Source organism: Dromiciops gliroides, chromosome 3 (assembly GCF_019393635.1).
Source record: "Dromiciops gliroides isolate mDroGli1 chromosome 3, mDroGli1.pri, whole genome shotgun sequence".
NCBI classification, from domain to species: domain Eukaryota; kingdom Metazoa; phylum Chordata; class Mammalia; order Microbiotheria; family Microbiotheriidae; genus Dromiciops; species Dromiciops gliroides.
In genome coordinates this window covers 237,800,915-237,818,502 of record NC_057863.1, presented here as the reverse complement: position 1 = coordinate 237,818,502, position 17,588 = coordinate 237,800,915, and the positions used below count along the sequence as shown (strand labels likewise).

At 37.0% G+C, this 17,588-nt stretch overlaps 1 protein-coding gene across 2 annotated transcripts in view; it reads right to left on the bottom strand.

Annotated features, from left to right (window-relative positions):
* The window catches only part of PRKX (protein kinase X-linked), a 154,581-nt gene that overhangs the window by 68,286 nt on the left and 68,707 nt on the right, over positions 1–17,588 (bottom strand). For both annotated transcript variants that reach the window (XM_043997563.1, XM_043997564.1), the window contains exon 2: positions 10,269–10,437. In XM_043997563.1, the coding sequence (XP_043853498.1) occupies positions 10,269–10,437 (169 nt within the window). The remainder of the gene's footprint in view (positions 1–10,268; positions 10,438–17,588) is intronic.

The window sequence follows — 17,588 nt, the reverse complement described above, 5'->3', positions numbered from 1 at the left end:
GAACGTCTCTGAGGGCAAGACCATGCGTCTTTTTTTTTTTTTTTGGCGTCAGGAAGTGACGTTTGCTGCTGAAAAGAAGAAAGGGGAGCCTGGCACTCTGACTCGCTTTTTCCTGGGGACTCTGGGGAGTGCAGAGCTAGAAATGCTCTCTCCCTTTAATAGATAGATGATTGTAGGCCTTTCTTTCTCTCTTTACTAAATTCTTATTCTCCTTAATAAATGCTTAAAAGTCTGACTCTTGCTAAAGCTTATAATTTATTAGCGACCACTCATTAGATATTTTAGACAGTTTAGCTAGAATTTTAGCCTTTAACAACACGTACTAGCTGTGTGACCCCAGGCAAGTCACTTAACCCCAACTGCCTCACAAAAAAAAAAAAATGCTGATAACTATCTTTAACATGTTAACTGGAAAACAAAATAAAATAATATTAAGATTATTTTTAAAAAAGAAAAGAGAAGAGGATGATGCTTGCCAGATATTCCCCCCAGAGCAACATATCATTAAACCTAAAGCAGGAATTAGATTGTTCCCTCAAAAGAGATCCAGAGAAAATGACTTATTTAGCTTCTTTTAACACTAGAAGGGAAAGTCTAATGGAGGAGAAGGTGAGAGAGTGAATCTCATCCACAAACTCCTCCAGAGAGATCTAGAAAATGGACCAGACTAAATCTTGATGGAGAAATCCAGAAAGAAAAAAAAAAGTCACAAATCCTATCTATATACAGTCCACATCAACATAAAAAGATGGAAGAAGTCTGAGGGCATTAGGGATAGGTCAAGCCAAAAGTCTCAAGTGTGAACTCTCCAGTCCCCAGGGAGAGACTGCAGCTGGACTAGAGCAGGGCTTTTTAAACTTTTTCCACTTCTAACCCCTTTTCACCCAAGAAAGTTTTACACGACACGGGTTATAAAGGTACATAAAATAGCTATACAATCAAACATTTACTGCCAAATTATTCATGACCCCCACATTCAGTTACATAACCCCATATGGGGTCCTGACCCACAGTTTAAGAAGCTTTGGGCTAGAGGATGTCCCAAACCTAGACCCATATTAAGGCACAATAATAGGGACAGGTATGAACTGGCAGCTTTGTAACCATCACAGATCCAAGTCAAACTGAGAAGGGGACCTTTACAGGAGAGTAGTGTTCCTGGGTAAGGAGGCTACCTTTTTTGGGGTATGGAGAAAGCAAGAAGTATATAAGCCGGGGCAGCTAGGTGGCGCAGTGGATAGAGCACCGGCCCTGAATTCAGGAATACCTGAGTTCAGATCCAGCCTCAGACACTTAACACTTACTAGCTGTGTGACCTTGGGCAAGTTACTTAACCCCAATTGCCTCAATTAAAAATAAATAAATTTTAAAAAATACATAAATAAAAGAAGTATATAAGCTAACAGCAACAGCCTTGTGGTACAAAACCCAGGGAAAGCTGGGTCTCATTTCCACTCTAGCCCAGCTTGCATAAGAATAACCAGGGCTGAAATCTCAGACCAAAAGAGAACCTACAATTCTGCTACCTAAATCCAACAGAACTCTCCAGCTGGCTGACAGAAGTGAAAGCCAGCAGCATGCTCGGGGAGGGCAATGAGGGTTAAGTGACTTGCCCAGGGTCACACAGCTAGTAAGCGTCAAGTGTCTGAGACTGCATTTGAACTCAGGAACGTCCTGAATCCAGGGTTAGTGCTTTATTCACTGTGCCACCTAGCAGCCCTAGATATGGACTTTTTAATGAAATAGAGGACTTCCAAGCATTTCTCATGAAAAGATCAGAGCTGCAAAGAGACTTTGTAGTTCAAACATGAGGGAATAAAAATAAAAAAGATAAACATGAATGAACAATGGTAAAGAACTAAACAAGAATAAACTCGCTTACTTAAAAATATATGGAGATGGGGCAGCTAGGTGGCACAGTGGATAGAGCACCGGCCTTGGAGTCAGGAGTACCTGAGTTCAAATCCGGCCTCAGACACTTAACACTTACTAGCTGTGTGACCCTGGGCAAGTCACTTAACCCCAATTGCCTCACTAAAAAAATATATATATATATATTTGGAGATAATACAAGTGTCTCTTAGAAAACCCTATCATCATTAGGTCTCACAAAGGGAGTCCAACTTAAACAAAACAAAACACTGAATGGATCAGGCACATGAAATGAAACCAAAAATTGTCTTCCTATCTCTTTGCTTTATGATTAAAAAAATGTGCTGTGCCAACTGACACGACTTACTCCTTTGAGGTATTCTTAAATTCCAGTCCTTTAGCCAACAATTTAGCAGAACACAACCACTTTATAGTTTGGGGACCCAGTGTAAGTCATGTTACTTGTGTAGACTAGATAAGCTAACTCTAGATTTTGTTCCTGCAGAAAGAGCCAAACTGCTGCTAAATTAATTGTTTTGGTCTATAAGGTGATAGTTCCCTATAGAAACTGGTGAGCAGCTCATATGTCATGGGAATGACAGGATAAAGAAGGAGGGAAATTTTTCATTGTGTGTATGTGTATATATATACACACACACACACACACACACACACACATAGACAGACAGACAGAGACAGAGACTCTTAAGCCTTCATGGTAGTAATGACGTGAGATCTAAAACTGTTTAATCCCATTATTTAGATTTAGAGGAGGAAAGTAATGTGTAGCAAACTAGTCTTTATTCCTACCTTTTTTCATTAACCAAATAACCATTGCAATCAAGTCACCTGCTAGAACTGGTGAGTAGAAAGAAAGCATCGGGGATTCTTTGCCTAAGCAGCAACGAGCAATGACACTGATAAGAATTTAGAGTAGATATAGCTGTAAAAGGACAGTCTTTACTCCCAGATCTCATCATCTGTCAAAAACCCAGAACTCTGTTGCTATTTTAGGTTTGTAGGAAGATTTTTATTTAATGATAAAACATTATCTTTCTTTGCCTAGAAACTAAGACACCTGATATGTGGGTGTTTGAAATGCAAGGACTCAATAAAGTATCCATTTTTGCTCCAACAGAGAACATGTTTAAACCATCTGCTTTAAGTAGTTATGGTAAGCCACTATGGTTGTCTTAGTTTCTTACTATTCTGAAAATCATCATTCATACAGTAAGATAAAATAAAGGCCAATAAAGATACATTTCTAAATCTCATTTACTTGTAGCCTTTAAGAGATTCTTAAATAAATACCAAAAACATAATAACTGCCTCTTGAAAAATATGAATAAAAAGAAGCAAGATTCCCTTGAGGCAAGGGTGGCATAAATTACCCCAAATAGAGAAGCCCTCCACAAGTACACAGAATTATAATAAAAATAAAAATAGGCTTGGGAGAATTTTCTTCCCTATCTCCCATAAAAGCAACAAATAAAGTGTTCTTTTTCCCACAGATCTCGAAAGTGTGCACTTTTATAGAGGAGAATAAAGATACTTGAAAATAACAGCAAATCTTCATCTTCCTAACACAACAATTTAAGAAATAAAGCTTTAGTAACTACTTCCTTTTAGAGCTGGGTATGTGCCAATCAAATCAGAAATAGAAGTGGATTTCAGGCTAGAAAAAGTGAAGAACAGAGTAAGAAGTGCCCCCTCCCCGAAAATGATAAGACATTCTAGGAAGGGATAAGAAAATGTTATGCCTTGCAGAATTCTTTGTTTGCTTAAAGAAAATCCTGAGAATAGCTGCCCATGTCAAGATGCTCTCTCTGGACACCACCAAGTACAGCTGACTTTACTTCTTCCTTCCTCCTGATTCCTGATATCCTGGATCAAGCTTATATGAAACAACTAAATCTTTTCAAAGAACAGCGATTTAAAAAAAAAAAGTCTATAACAGTACAATATTGAAAATGACAAGATGGAAATTCTACACTATACTTCACTGTAGTTAAGTGACAAGAGGAGGTCAGAGGAGAAGGGCCCTGAACTTTTTCAGGAGTAGAGGAACCTTTGAGACAATTTTTAAGGCTAAGTTCAGAGACAGGAAGAGAGATCAGAGAAGGGGAAGAGAAAAAAAAGAAAACCACAACAAAATCCAACAGATGCATATGCTTTAGGAAGGGTGGGGCAACAAATTTTAAATACACAGTTTTTGACCTAGAAAAATGTCTTTACATAAAAACAAAACTTGTACTATCGTTTTCTAAATCTGAATAATGATATGTACATAGGTAAGCACTCTATTTCTACAACAAAACCATTTGTAAAAATTAACTTCTTTCATTTGGATTCTTCATGTGAATACTGGCAAATGTCAAACTTATATCCAACTTATATTTTCATTTTTATAAATTCATGTAGTTCTCTAGATTGCTATTTCTTAAATAATTATTACAGTGTGTTATATAGTGTCCTAAAAGACTTTAATAATCTTCTAAAATTGAGACCCCCAAGAAATGCCATCACCATCAGACAGGATCTGGTCTGTTAATACACACATCCTATATAGGAAACTTTTATGACAATCAATTGTAAACCAAACCAAATATTCCAATTAAGTGAATATATTTAATTTTGAAAACTTTGTTAGCTTGTTTTTAAGAAATGGTTTTTACATCACCTACATTTCCCCCTGTATTCACCCTCTCCCACCCCAGAGCCATGTCTTATACTTTATCTTGCTAATTATATTACTGGAGAAAAAATTCCCTTTTTTATCCCTAAATATCAGTGTGATAAATCCTACTTGGAGTCAGAGAACTTTGGTTCAAATATCAATTCTTCCCTTTAATAACTAAGTGATTCTGAGAACATCACATAATTTTTCTCAGTTTCCTCATGTATGAAATTAGGGTGTTGGACTTGAGGGCTTCTAAGTTCCCTTTAAGTTTAAGTCATGCTACTATGATTTAGCAATCCAAGAAAACTTATCACCTCTGTCCCAACCAAAAAGCTCTATACAGCTCAATATACCTGACTGCTACACAGACTTTACAAAGTGGAAATTGAATACCTAATGAAATTTAAACCCAATAAAATATGTCGAGATAATTTTAAAATAGAGATCTGTGGTATGTGCCTCTTGAGCTAATGAAGAGGATAAAGAATGAAGAATAGGAAGAACTGGATTCTCTTTGCCTGGCATTTCCAATGAGTGAAAGCTTTAACCTCTTTTGACTGAAGTGACTTGATAAACCAAATGGACATAATATTTCCTGACCCTTAAATGCCTTCATCAAAATTGTCTTTTCTGCATCTTGTATTTGTAGCTAAAATGAATCTATCAATCTTTATACATCTGGCAAATCAATTTATAAGTGTCTATTAAAATGCATGTGATTTGGGACAAAAAAAATAGATATCTGATAAGACAGTTCACATTTTATAAAACAGATACCCACCAATCAGTGTTACTGTAAAAACACACTGGAACTCCTCTATAGCATTATCCTTTCTGCTGCTAACTAACATTCTAGGTAAAATTTACATAACAAAGAAATGCTAGAACTCTAGAACCTCTCCCATAGTGCTACAAAGACATGTAGCTTTCGTACTGTATAATTCCTCCTTAAGGAAGAGAATTTCAAGGCATCAATTGCCATCTCAGCTTCAGGCTCAAATTTCAGAGCTCAGCTCCCAAAACCCTTTCTCTGAAAAAAGGGTGGGATAGGTGAAGGTTAGGAACTGTACTGATCATCTTTCATTCTGAAAGGAAGAACAAAGGAATTAAATTAAAAGCTTTTACACAGAAGATAAATATAACTAGGATAAGAAGGAAAACTGTCAAAAGGGAAAAAATATTTTTGTCAATTATCTCTGGTAATAGGCTATTATCCAAGATAGATATTTTGTGCCAAGTCCCTATATAATACCAATAGCCAGCCATTCCCCAATGGAGAAGTGGTCAAAGGAAATGAAGTTTTCAAAAGAATTGCAAAACAATAACAATCATGTGAAAGGCTGTTTCAAATCACTAATAAGAAAAATGCTAAGCAAAACAATTGAGGTTTCAACTGATGCCCAGAAAATTGAGAATATGATAAAAGGTAGAGCTAGTCAATGTAAGAGAGGTTGTGGAAAGACAGGCATGCTGACACACTGTTGGTGGAGCTGTGAATTGGTTTCACCATTCTGGAAAGCAATTTATGTGGAAAAAAGTCAATGAACTGCTCAAAAAATCCCAAACTTCTGAATATAAACCTCAAGAAGGTCCAAAACATAACAATCTCAGGAATGTCCAAATATCCATAGCAGTACTTTTTGTGGTAGAAAAATTTTAAAAAATAAACCAACCCTGTTACATTGGGTCCCCATCATTTAAATACAATTGTGTAGTAAGGAACAACTAACATGGGAAATTAGGGAAAAAAACTTTGAACTGATGCAATCAATAAAAATTTATTGATTACTATATGCTTGCAATTACAAGTGAAAGAATAAAACAATCTCTGCTCTCAATTAGCTCATATTCTAATGGGAAAGAACACACACATAAATATAAAGTAGTTATCAAATACAAGGTAGCTTGGGAGAGAGGGTACTAACGATTGGGGGGATGAGGAAAGGTTTCATTTGTCTTGAAGGAAAAGGATTCTACTAAGTAGAGATGAGAAGGGAGTACATTCCTAGGATGGGGAGGTGGCCAGTACATGGAGACATGAGATAGAGCAAAGTATAGGAACAAAAAGAAAGCCTATTTGGCAAGATTGTTAAACGGCGGCGGGGGGGGGGGGGGGGGGGGGGGGGGGGGGCGCTGAGGTAATGTTCAACAAAGCTGGCAGGTTGTGAAAGACTTTTAAAAAGAGGTATTTTCTCTTTTATTCTAAAGGAAGCAGGAAACCACTAAAGTTGATTTAGTAGGAGACTGACAGGGTCAGATCTGCACTGAAAGAAAATAACTGGCAGTATGGAGGATGGAGTGGAATGGAGAGAATCTCTAAGTTAGGAGACCATTTAGGACATCATAATCAAGGTGAGAGGTGATGAGGGCCTGAACTAAAGTCAGTAGCTATGTGAATGAAAGAAATGGGGTTGAATGGGAGAAATAATGTGGAGGAAGAAATGGCAAGATTTGGCAACTGACTGGATGGATATGTGTGTGAAGAAGGGCTAAGAATCAAGGATAAGGCTGAGTTTAATAACCTGAGAGAATGAAAGAACAATGGTACCTTCAATATTAATGGAGAAGTTTAGAAGAAGGAAGATTTTGGGGGCAAGATAACCTGTTATTGTCATATTTGAAATGTCTCCAGGGCATCTATTTTGAAAAGTTCAATAGGCAATTAATGACACAGAACTATAGCTCAGGTGAGAGACTAGGACTGAGAATGAAGAAAGTAGAACCAGGAAAACAACATATACAGTAACTATGGTAATGTACACAAAAACAACACTTAAATGAAAGCTGTGTAAGTATCATGGCCAATGGTAGCTCCAGAGAAGAAACTCAATTTTTAAAAACTGTGTTATATTTAATTCCCAGCACTTAATTATTTTCAGCAGTTCTATGAATATACAAAATGTCTTTTATGAGATTTTTTAAAGCTTACAGAGAAAATCATATTCATTGTAAATCTCTACAATGCACCCTATGAAGACAAATGCTAAAGAACTATTTTTTTTTTAAATTAAATGCCAACCATTCCAATTCTGGAGTGAATGACAGAACAAAATGCTTGCCTTTATAGATTTATGTTCATCAAAATCATTAGAGAGAAATTAATAGATTATTCATCACCTTTTAACTGAAAGAAAAACATTTTTGCAATCAGTACCTAAATATTTCCTTCTGACTGATGCTACAACTTCCTTGGATACTTCCAAACACATTTTTTCTCACTTTCAAATATATTCATCCCCCCACCAGATTTTCCCAAAGTAGAAAAGTGTAGTCAGTTTGCTAAGTGTTAAAGGTTCCTTTACAGTAAATGGAGACTAAGCACATTACTCTCTCTTACACAATTTCTACCTGACACAAAATTGCCTGGTGTTTTTCCACACTCATCAGCTGACTTCAAAATTAAATTAGTTCAACCTATATACAAAACAGCACATACATTCCCCCTTGCCTGATGGATAGGAAAAATAAATTAATGTTACATTCAAATCTAAGCTACTGAACAACAAACTTCATTGCCCCAAAGCAAGTAAAAAGGCATTTTTGCAAATATAAGCACATGCTTTGTAAAACAACATAATGGAAGAATCTGATACAGTACAAAGAGCACTGAAACAGCAGGACCTGGGTTCAAATAATTTTCCTACCTATGTGACTTTGGGCAAGTCACTTAGCTACCCTGGCTGGGGCTCAGTTTCATCATCTATAAAATGAGGAGGTTAAGTAGCCTTTCAGGTGTCTTCTGGATATATAGCCATGATCCTAAAAGACAACTGTAGAACATGTCTCTCTCCCTTCACTCCATCAGAGGACTCTAAGCCTAACTCTTCCCTCTTCTATGTAGCGATTGGGCTTATATCCTGGTGGTGACTAATACGGCCAGTTTGTCTTCCCTTTCTCCTCCATTAAGTATCATTGCATGACATTTTCCCCTAATAATTCATAATTTTAAGTCTAGTAATTTCTACCCACCCACCCACATAAATGGACATGTTTGTTTTTACTCCAATCTTGTTCTTTTTCTCTCTTTCAAATTCTAATATGCTATACTTGGGAGGAGGGGAAGGTTTGTTTGAAAAAAATTAAAAAAAAAAAAGCTCTCCTTTTGTCTTTTTTTTTGTTCCATTTGCAAAACAAACAATTAAACAAAGCCTCTTAATAGGGATGAATGTAGTAGCATATCAGTATCAAGGAAAAAATAATGCATTTTGAAGTGGAATCAAATATAAAAATCATTCAGCATCATCATCTCTAAAACTCCTGACAGTGTCCATTACCCCATTACAGGATTTCTACAAAATACTCAATCTGTTGCTTCCTCTTATAATTTAATTTGCTTTTCCCACAGTGCCAACGGGTAAGTTTTTTAAAAAAATCTTATTTAAATTCATAATTTTCCTCTTTAATTTAATTACTAGTATTGAAAACATTGTTCTCAATTTTCTTCATTATGAATGACTATACTAGAAATTTAGCTATGTTATGGGTTAAATAAGATTTTGTGGGCCAGCCTGGGCACTTAAATCATCATTCTCTATTGTGTTTTTGTGTTTCTGGGTGAAAATGCATTCCAAGTTCCAAGTCACTTATCTGCAAAGCAATTTTCAAACATAGCCCTTTCTCGGATTAAGTACTACCAAATACAGCAAACTTCTAGGTATAACATGAAATATCACAAAAACAAAAACAAAAACATGGACAGTCTAGTACAAAAGTGTTAGTAAATGGAAATGTCATATAGAAGAAGACTTAAGAATCCACTACATTAAAATGGTTTAAAAGTACAGCTAACTAGTAGGAAACAAAGAACTTTCCAAAATAAGTTATTTTCTGTTATACCATAAAATGTGAATCTTTAATTTCTGATGGAAATTTTTGATGCAGTAATTTCTCTGTTACCCAGACATGCTGCAGAGCAATGGTCTAATGGGAATCTTGAAACTGATGAGTTGAGTTTGGGCAATTCCCTTAAGCACTCAGTACTCCAGTTTCCATGACTCAAAATGGGGATTCCACCTACACTAACATACCTCACAAACATACACTCCTGTAACTCCTTGAAGGAAAAGTATTATATAGCCACATTAACTGTTGATTATCTGCGGCAGCAGAAGCAAGCATTAATACAGGTAATCAATATCCCAGATAGCTCAGAAGCTCACATCAAGGAGTCTAGTCATGGCTCTCAACTAGTGGAAACAGGCCAAAAAGAATATAGCTATAAAGTGCATGTACTTCCTTTGTTGTGGTCATCGTGTAGTAGGTCAAGAAGTGGATCAAGACTGAGGAGAGCTGCCTTTGCTACTAACTTACCATGTGACCTTGAGCAAGTCACCTTATTTGTATGATGAGGAAGATGAACTAGATAAATGATAAGGTCCTTCCTCTTTAGTTTGAATATTCTATAATTTGAATTACATCCAGGGGTAGGAGGAGGTAAATTCCCTCTGACTGACTCTAAAAACAGAACTATGGCCCCAGCCTGCAGTAGCCAGTCAGTGTTTAGGGTCCAGCCTATGATCATTGAGATGTCATTCATAACTAGGAGCTAATTTTATTTCAGTGATTATTATTAGAGTAAATAATTAGGATTCACAAGTGTACTGCAATTTTTTTTTATATATTTCTTACAGAATACAGTTAATTAACAGGTGAAAACATACACATACACACAACCCCTAAAATGTTTTTAAAAAAAAAGAAGAAAAAGAAGACTTACAATCGGATCAGAAATGGATGGTTGACTTCTTTCAGAACTGACTTTTCATTGTGCACATGCTGCTCTTGCTTTAGCCGAATGACATCTGGAATGCTCATTACCTTCAATGCAAAATAATGTTTGGCTGTTCTTTCTTTCACTAGGTGAACTCGTCCAAAGGTACCTGTGCCTATAAATTTAAGAAATAACAATAACAAAATTCAGTAAAGTTTTTCACATTCAAGAAAAATGTGTTGAGAAAAATCTAAGTAAGAAGTCTATCATTATTACCATCATAAATTGAGGGCCTACTTTTTTAAAAAATCAATTCTAAAGGTTTGGTTTTTTGTTTTTTTAATAAGGGGTTATATGAACAACTGTGATAGACTTGGCTCTTCTCAGCAATGCAATGATTCAAAACATTTTCAAAGAACTCATGATAGAAAATGTTCTCAACATCCACAAAAAAGAACTGTGGATTATGAATGCAGATTGAACCACACTGTTTCTACTATGGGGCTGGGTTTGGTGTTTATTTTTCATTTTTTGAGGTTTTTCCCTTGCGCTCTGATTCTTCTTTCACAATATGACTAATGCAGAAATATATGTAATGTGATTGTACATATATAACCTATATCAGATTGCTTTCCGTCTTGGGGAGGAGGGAGGGAAGGAAGGGTGGGAGAAAAATTTGGAACTAAGAATCCTATGAAAACAAATGTTGAAAATTATTCTTACATGTAACTGGAAAATAATAAAATATTTTTATTTTTAAAAAAAAGAAAAGGGGTTATTCTTATTAGTGTTCACCTGTAATTTTCAAAAGAAATATAGCCAAGTATTCTTTTGGTTACCCATTTTGCAAACTGATCATGACAGTATGAAAATTCTGAAAAGGTAAATGAACACACAGCATATCCCTTTCAATAATCCCCTTCAAGGGTCACTACTTTCCAAATCTTTAAAAATAAACACAAAGGGCCATAGCATTGAAACTCCTTATAAACTATGTCATGGAATTTGTGTGGAAAAGATGTGTATTAGATGATATAGTAGGACAATAGGATCAGAGATTTATAGCCAGAAGGGACAGGACACTTAGAGGTCAAGTCCAACCCTTTCATTTTGCTGATGAGAAAATTGATACAGAGAAGTTTAAATGACTTGCTCTGGGTCATGCAGCTAGTAAATGTCTGAGGCAGGATTTCAATCTAAGTCTTCCTAAATCCAGGACCCTATCCAATACATTGGGTGAATGGCTAAATTCCAAGAGTAACCATTAACTCCCCATTTCAGCTGGGGACAAGGTATCTAAAAGAGTATTCAAGGATCTGCCCTTAGCTTTGTATTTTTTATTATTTTTATAAATAAATTTGATGAAGACATATGGCAGGCTTACTAAATGTGCAATGATACTAACATGGAAATGATAGTCAGGATCCAAAAACAAGCAAACATCAAAAAAAAAAAAACAACCCTACTAGGTTGAATACATTAAAAAAGAATCTTAATAGGGACAAATGGTAAGTCTTACATCTGGGTTCAAAAATTGTCTTGACAAGGTCAACACAGGAATAGTTAGACTAGTTTGTCTGAAAAAGTTTTTTGTCACTTCGCTGGACTACAAGCTCACCAATGTGATAGAACAACAGCCACCACCAAAACTAATGAGATTTTTAGTTGCATTAAGAGAGACATGGTGTCCAGGAATATGGAGCTTGATAATCCATTTTTCTTCAGCTGTAGTCAGACAACATCTGAGGTGTCTAATTATGATTTCCACAGTTTAAGGAAAGATAATGATAATCTGGAGAATACTCAAAAGGAGGTATGGCATGAGGATGGTGAAGGGCCTCGAATCTGTAATAAGAGTGGGTGGGAATGGGGAAGAAGGGAAAAGGAAGTTGGATATGATAGCTGTCTTCAAGTATTGCATGGCTATCATATGAAAGGATTAAACTTGTCTTGCTTGGCCCCAAGGAGTAGAACCAAGAGCAATGAGTAGAAACTATAAAGAAGCAAATTTAGCCTTGAATTAAGAAAAAGCTTCCTAAGAAGTAACATTATTCAAAAGCATAATGAGGGGGCAGCTAGGTGGCGCAGTGGATAGAGCACCGGCCCTGGAGTCAGTAGTACCTGAGTTCAAATCCGGCCTCAGACACTTAACACTTACTAGCTGTGTGACCCTGGGCAAGTCACTTAACCCCAATTGCCTCACTAAAAAAAAAAAAAAAAAGCATAATGAGCAAAGAGGACACAATGTTCCAGAAAAAGCTGTCCAAACTCATTAACTCTATTTTCTCATCTTCCACTCTCTTCACAAGTCCTTGAAATACAGCTTCCAGCACCACTACTCAATTCCTTTTCACGATATGCAATGATCTCTCAATCTTCTTCCTTCTTGACATCTCCACACTGTGAACCACCTCCTGTTACTGGATATTTTATCTTGCCTGGGTCTTCATGATACTGTTATCTCATAATTCTCTTCCTGTTTGTCAAGACTTCACCTTCCCAAGGTCCTGTACAGGTTCATTATTCAGGTCCTGTCTCCTACATGTGGGTATATCCTAGTTCTTTTCTCTCCAATCTATACTCTCCTAATAAATCCTTCGGTTCCCATCAATACAAATGTCATTTCTATTGACCCCTATATTTACATATCTAGCCCTCATCTGTCTTCTGAGTTTAGTGTGGCACTGGGGAAAACACACTGAACTCATAGTCTTGAGACTTATGATTTGTGTAGTTAGTTTTAAATCATTTTACCACCTTGGACCCAAATTTCTTCATTTGTAAAGTGAAGGTAATGAATTGGAAGACTTCTAAGTTCCTTCCAAATCTAAATCTATGATCAGACATCTCCAGCTGCCTAATGTCACCACCTAAATGTCCAAAAAAGAATGCACTATCATTTCCTCCCCCCAAAAAAAACCCTAACACTTCACTTAACTTCCCTAATTCTGTGTTGAAGTTCTTCCAGTTATCTTAGTTCTCAGTCTAAAAGCTAAACTTGAGTCTTTACTCTCTTCCTCCCCTCATATCCAATAATTTGCCAAGTTTTATCAAGTCTCCTTTCTCAGCATTTGTTGCATGTCTCCTTCATTCTGTTCACACCATAACCACTGTGTCCAAGCCTTCATGGCCTCTTCCCTGGACTATTTCAACATCCTCCAGACTAGTTTCCCTAAATTAGTTTCCCTTCCCTTCCCAATCCCTTTTCTAGACAGCTGCTAAATTATTAAATTGATGTTCCTAAAACACTGGTCTGAATGTGTCACTTCTCCTGCTCAAGAATCTTTAGTGGGCCTCCAATGACCTGAGTATAAAATACACACTCCAGGGTCAGCTAGGTGGCACAGTGGATAGAGCATCAGCCCGGGATTCAGGAGGACCTGAGTTCAAATATAGCCTCAGACACTTGACACTTACTAGCTGTGTGATCCTGGGCAAGTCACTTAATCCTCATTGCCCCACAAAAAATAAAGAAATAATGAAATGAAATACAATACAATACACACTCCTCTGCTTGGCCCTTAAAGCCCTTCACAATCGGGCTCTGGAAAATGATGATACACTATACCACCTTTACCTATGTTCAATCAAACAGGTCTAACTGCTGACCTGGGATATGGCATTTTATCCCCTACTACTGTATATCTGCATAATCTGTATCCCTTGCCTGGAACGCTCCTGCTCTTCACATCTGCCTCCTGAAAGCCTACATTTCCTGTAGGCCTCAACTCAAGTGCTGACTCTCTTCATCCCTAGTTATCAGTCATCTAACCCCAATACTGTGTATAGATTCGGTATTTACTTAAATGTGAACATGCTGTATCCTCCTAATAAAATGTAACCTTCTTGTAGGCAGCAGGGACTGTCTCCTGTTTTTGTATCCCCCGTGCCTAACACAAAACCTGACACTTTAAAAATTATTTTTATTGTTTTTAGAATGAGTCCCCCATTAGTAGGGATCGTCAATTGGAAATGGATATAGTTATGTTTTACCACAGGTCCAGACTACAAAGTCACTGATGTCCCTTCCAACTCTAAATTTCTATGATTCTGACACATCTGACTTATCCAAGCCTTATTTTTGTTCATCGTGTCATCTGAAATTTGTGCATAGTTTAACATAATATTTTTTTAAATAAAGAAATTAAGGCTCTTTTCAACCCTTATTGGAATTAATCTCAGTTACCATGTGCAATCTGTTTAGATGAGCACTAAAAAGTTACTCGCAATACTGCATATATTAATATATTCTGAGCAAAAGAACTTTTGATTTAATTTTAAAACAATTTAGAGAGAGAGAGAGAGAGAGAGAGAGAAACAGAGACAGAGAAAGAGAAAGAGAAAGAAAAGGAGAGAAGGGAAGTGAGGACAAGTCTCCATGAAAGAGGGAATCAAAAGAAGAGGAGGAACATTTCCTGAGTATCTTCTTCCAGTTTTTGCACCCTTTACCTCTACTTGCTTCTAATAATTTATTCAACAGACAGAAAGAATGCTTATGGTAGAAGAGATTTTGGAATTTATCTAGTCCAACTGATGAATAGAAGGACACTGAGGCCTAGAGGAAGAACTTACTTGCTCCAAGTCACATGACATGTTTATGGCTGAACTGGGAAATTTGAACCCAAGCCTCTGGACCCCAAATCCTATATACTTTTTCTGTCACATGACAAATGACAAGTTAATATATGGGGGGGGGATGAGGGGGATAGAGAAAAAGCACAATTACTTTTGAATATATAAGTGCTTTAAAAAATGCTTGGGGGGGGGAGCAGCTAGGTGGCGCAGTGGATAAAACACTGGCCTTGGATTCAGGAAGACCTGAGTTCAAATCCAGTCTCAGACACTTGACACTTACTAGCTGTGTGACCTTGGGCAAGTCACTTAACCCTCATTGCCCTATGAAAAGAAAAAGGAAAAAAAAACGCTTGGGGGGGTGGGGGGGAAGGAGGGCGCAGGCAGCTAGGTGGTGCAGTGAATAAAGTACCAGCCCTGGATTTAGGAGGACCTAAATTCAAATCCGGCCGCAGACACTTGACTGACACTTACTAGCTGTGTGACCCTGGGCACCCACCAAAAAAAAAAAAAAAAGCTTTGGGTTACCCCTACCTTCTCACACTCAGACTTACCAAACCACTTGGGTACCAGAGAAATCAGACATGTTTGGCATTTCCCAACCTCACCCGTATTCTCTTGACAATCAGCATAAAAGATTAGCATATCTACAAGGAATTACATTTTAATTCCCCCGGCTCCAGCCAGAAGTGCAGGTTTTCTAACAATGAGAGGGTTGTCCCCATGAGCTATTAAAATAGGTGCTCAAATCCTGCTTTTAGGAGGCTTTTAGCTTTACCAGACACTCTAGTCACAGGGTCACAGGGCTAGCTCTTTTAATGACGCCTATCTTGAGCCTCCTAAATTTTTCCTTTTTTTTTTTTTTAAAGTTAGCTTTTCCTATGGTGCAATTGAGCTAGATCTGCAGCAAAGAGGAGACAACTTATTCCATCACCCCCAGCCTGCCCCCCACCCTGTCTCTCTCATACACACACACACACACACACACACACACACTTGTCTTAATACTTGTTAAATCGAGAATTTTATGTATGTGTTTTTTTTCAAGAGTGCAATTCCAAATAAAAATTATATTAAAGTTCAATAAATCCTACATAATCTAAGACAAGGAAAAGCTAGGCATAGTATGGTATATGCCCTTGATTTGGAGGGAACAGACTTCTAAGGCTTCAGAGAAAAAGAGTGTAGGCTCCTGTGACATAAAATTCAACCAAGTTGGTAGTCCTAGCCCAAGAAAGATAGGATGCTCTCACAAATGAAATTCTGGTCAAATTACTTGAGAAAGCAGGGTTGTTTTTAATGTGGGGGTCAATAAATAGATTTCAGGGGGTCTGTGAACTTGGATAGGAAAAAAGTGCAACTTTAATTTCACTATCTGATGGTTTCCTTGGTAATTTTATGTATTTTATTTTCTTCCTTTACAAATATTATTCTGAGAAAGGGGTCGATAGGCTTCCCTAGACTGCATAAAGAGTCCGTGATACAAAAATGATTAAGAACCCCTGAGCTTAGGGCTACATATAATTTAGTTAGATAGTTGAATAACCAGACACAAAGATGAATGCTTTGTCTGGCTAATGGCTACCAACCTGAAGGAAAATATCTAATGGGGGTATTCTAGGAATCTGTTCTTACTTAACATATTTGCTGTCCAACAACATAGACAAGAGAATCAGGACCTGAAGAGCTCCTCAGGCTGAAATAATGAGTTAAATTTATTAAGAGGAAATAAGGATAAATGAAGAAATATACTTAAAAAGTTAAAATAAAACTAACTGAAAATGTGCAGAATAGAGGGAGTATGAGTAGACAAGTGAACCTGTTTAAAAAAACAACATCTTGGTGCTTTAGTAGACTTCAAGCTCAGTATCAGTCAAGAGCATGACAAAAAGCAGCCCAAAAAGCTAATACAATCACAGACTGTATCTAAAACAAGGGAAATGATAGTCTTGCTGCTCAGACTCTCTCCAGACCATTCTGTTCAGTTCTAAGTAGTCACATCGATAAACTGGAACATGTTCAGAGTAGGGTAACTAGATTAGTGCAGGGCTGTAGATATCATGATATAGGAAAACCCAGCAATGCTTAGGCTAAGAAAGTGCAAAATATTAGAGGGCAAAAAAAAAGTTTGTAGGGTTTCTTTTGGGTTGTTGTTGGTTTGTTTTTGGGGGTGGGGATGATTTTTTAATAAAGTATTAAAAGGACTTTGATGCGAAAGCAGAATTAAACTTGTTTTGCTTGGCCCCAGATGAATGAAGTAGAAAGATGGGTGGGAGTTACAGAGACATCGATTTTGGTTCAGTGTAAGGAAAAACTTCCTTCCAGTTATGGCTGTCATAAAGTGTAATGGGCACCTTAGGAAGCAGCAGGTTTCTCTTGCATGGACATTAGATAAATACTTGTCAGAGTTGTTATACAGGGGCTTCCTCTTCAAATAAGTACATGACAAAATAGATGACCACTGAGGTCCTTTCCAGATCTAAAATTCTTTGATTCTACCCATTTTTCTCTTCCTCTGCAAATTATTCAAGTGAATGAATGAGATATGCATCAAGTGATACACACAAAACACACACACACACACACACACACATATACACATTTACTTGAAATAGTATTACACAGCTCAAGGCATTTGAAATAAAGCACACAAAGAAGCAGCATAGAGAAGAGGTACCAAATATAAGGTCCATAGGCAGCATGTGGCCTACAACACTGAGCTCGATAAAAATATAATTGGGAAATATTTGACAA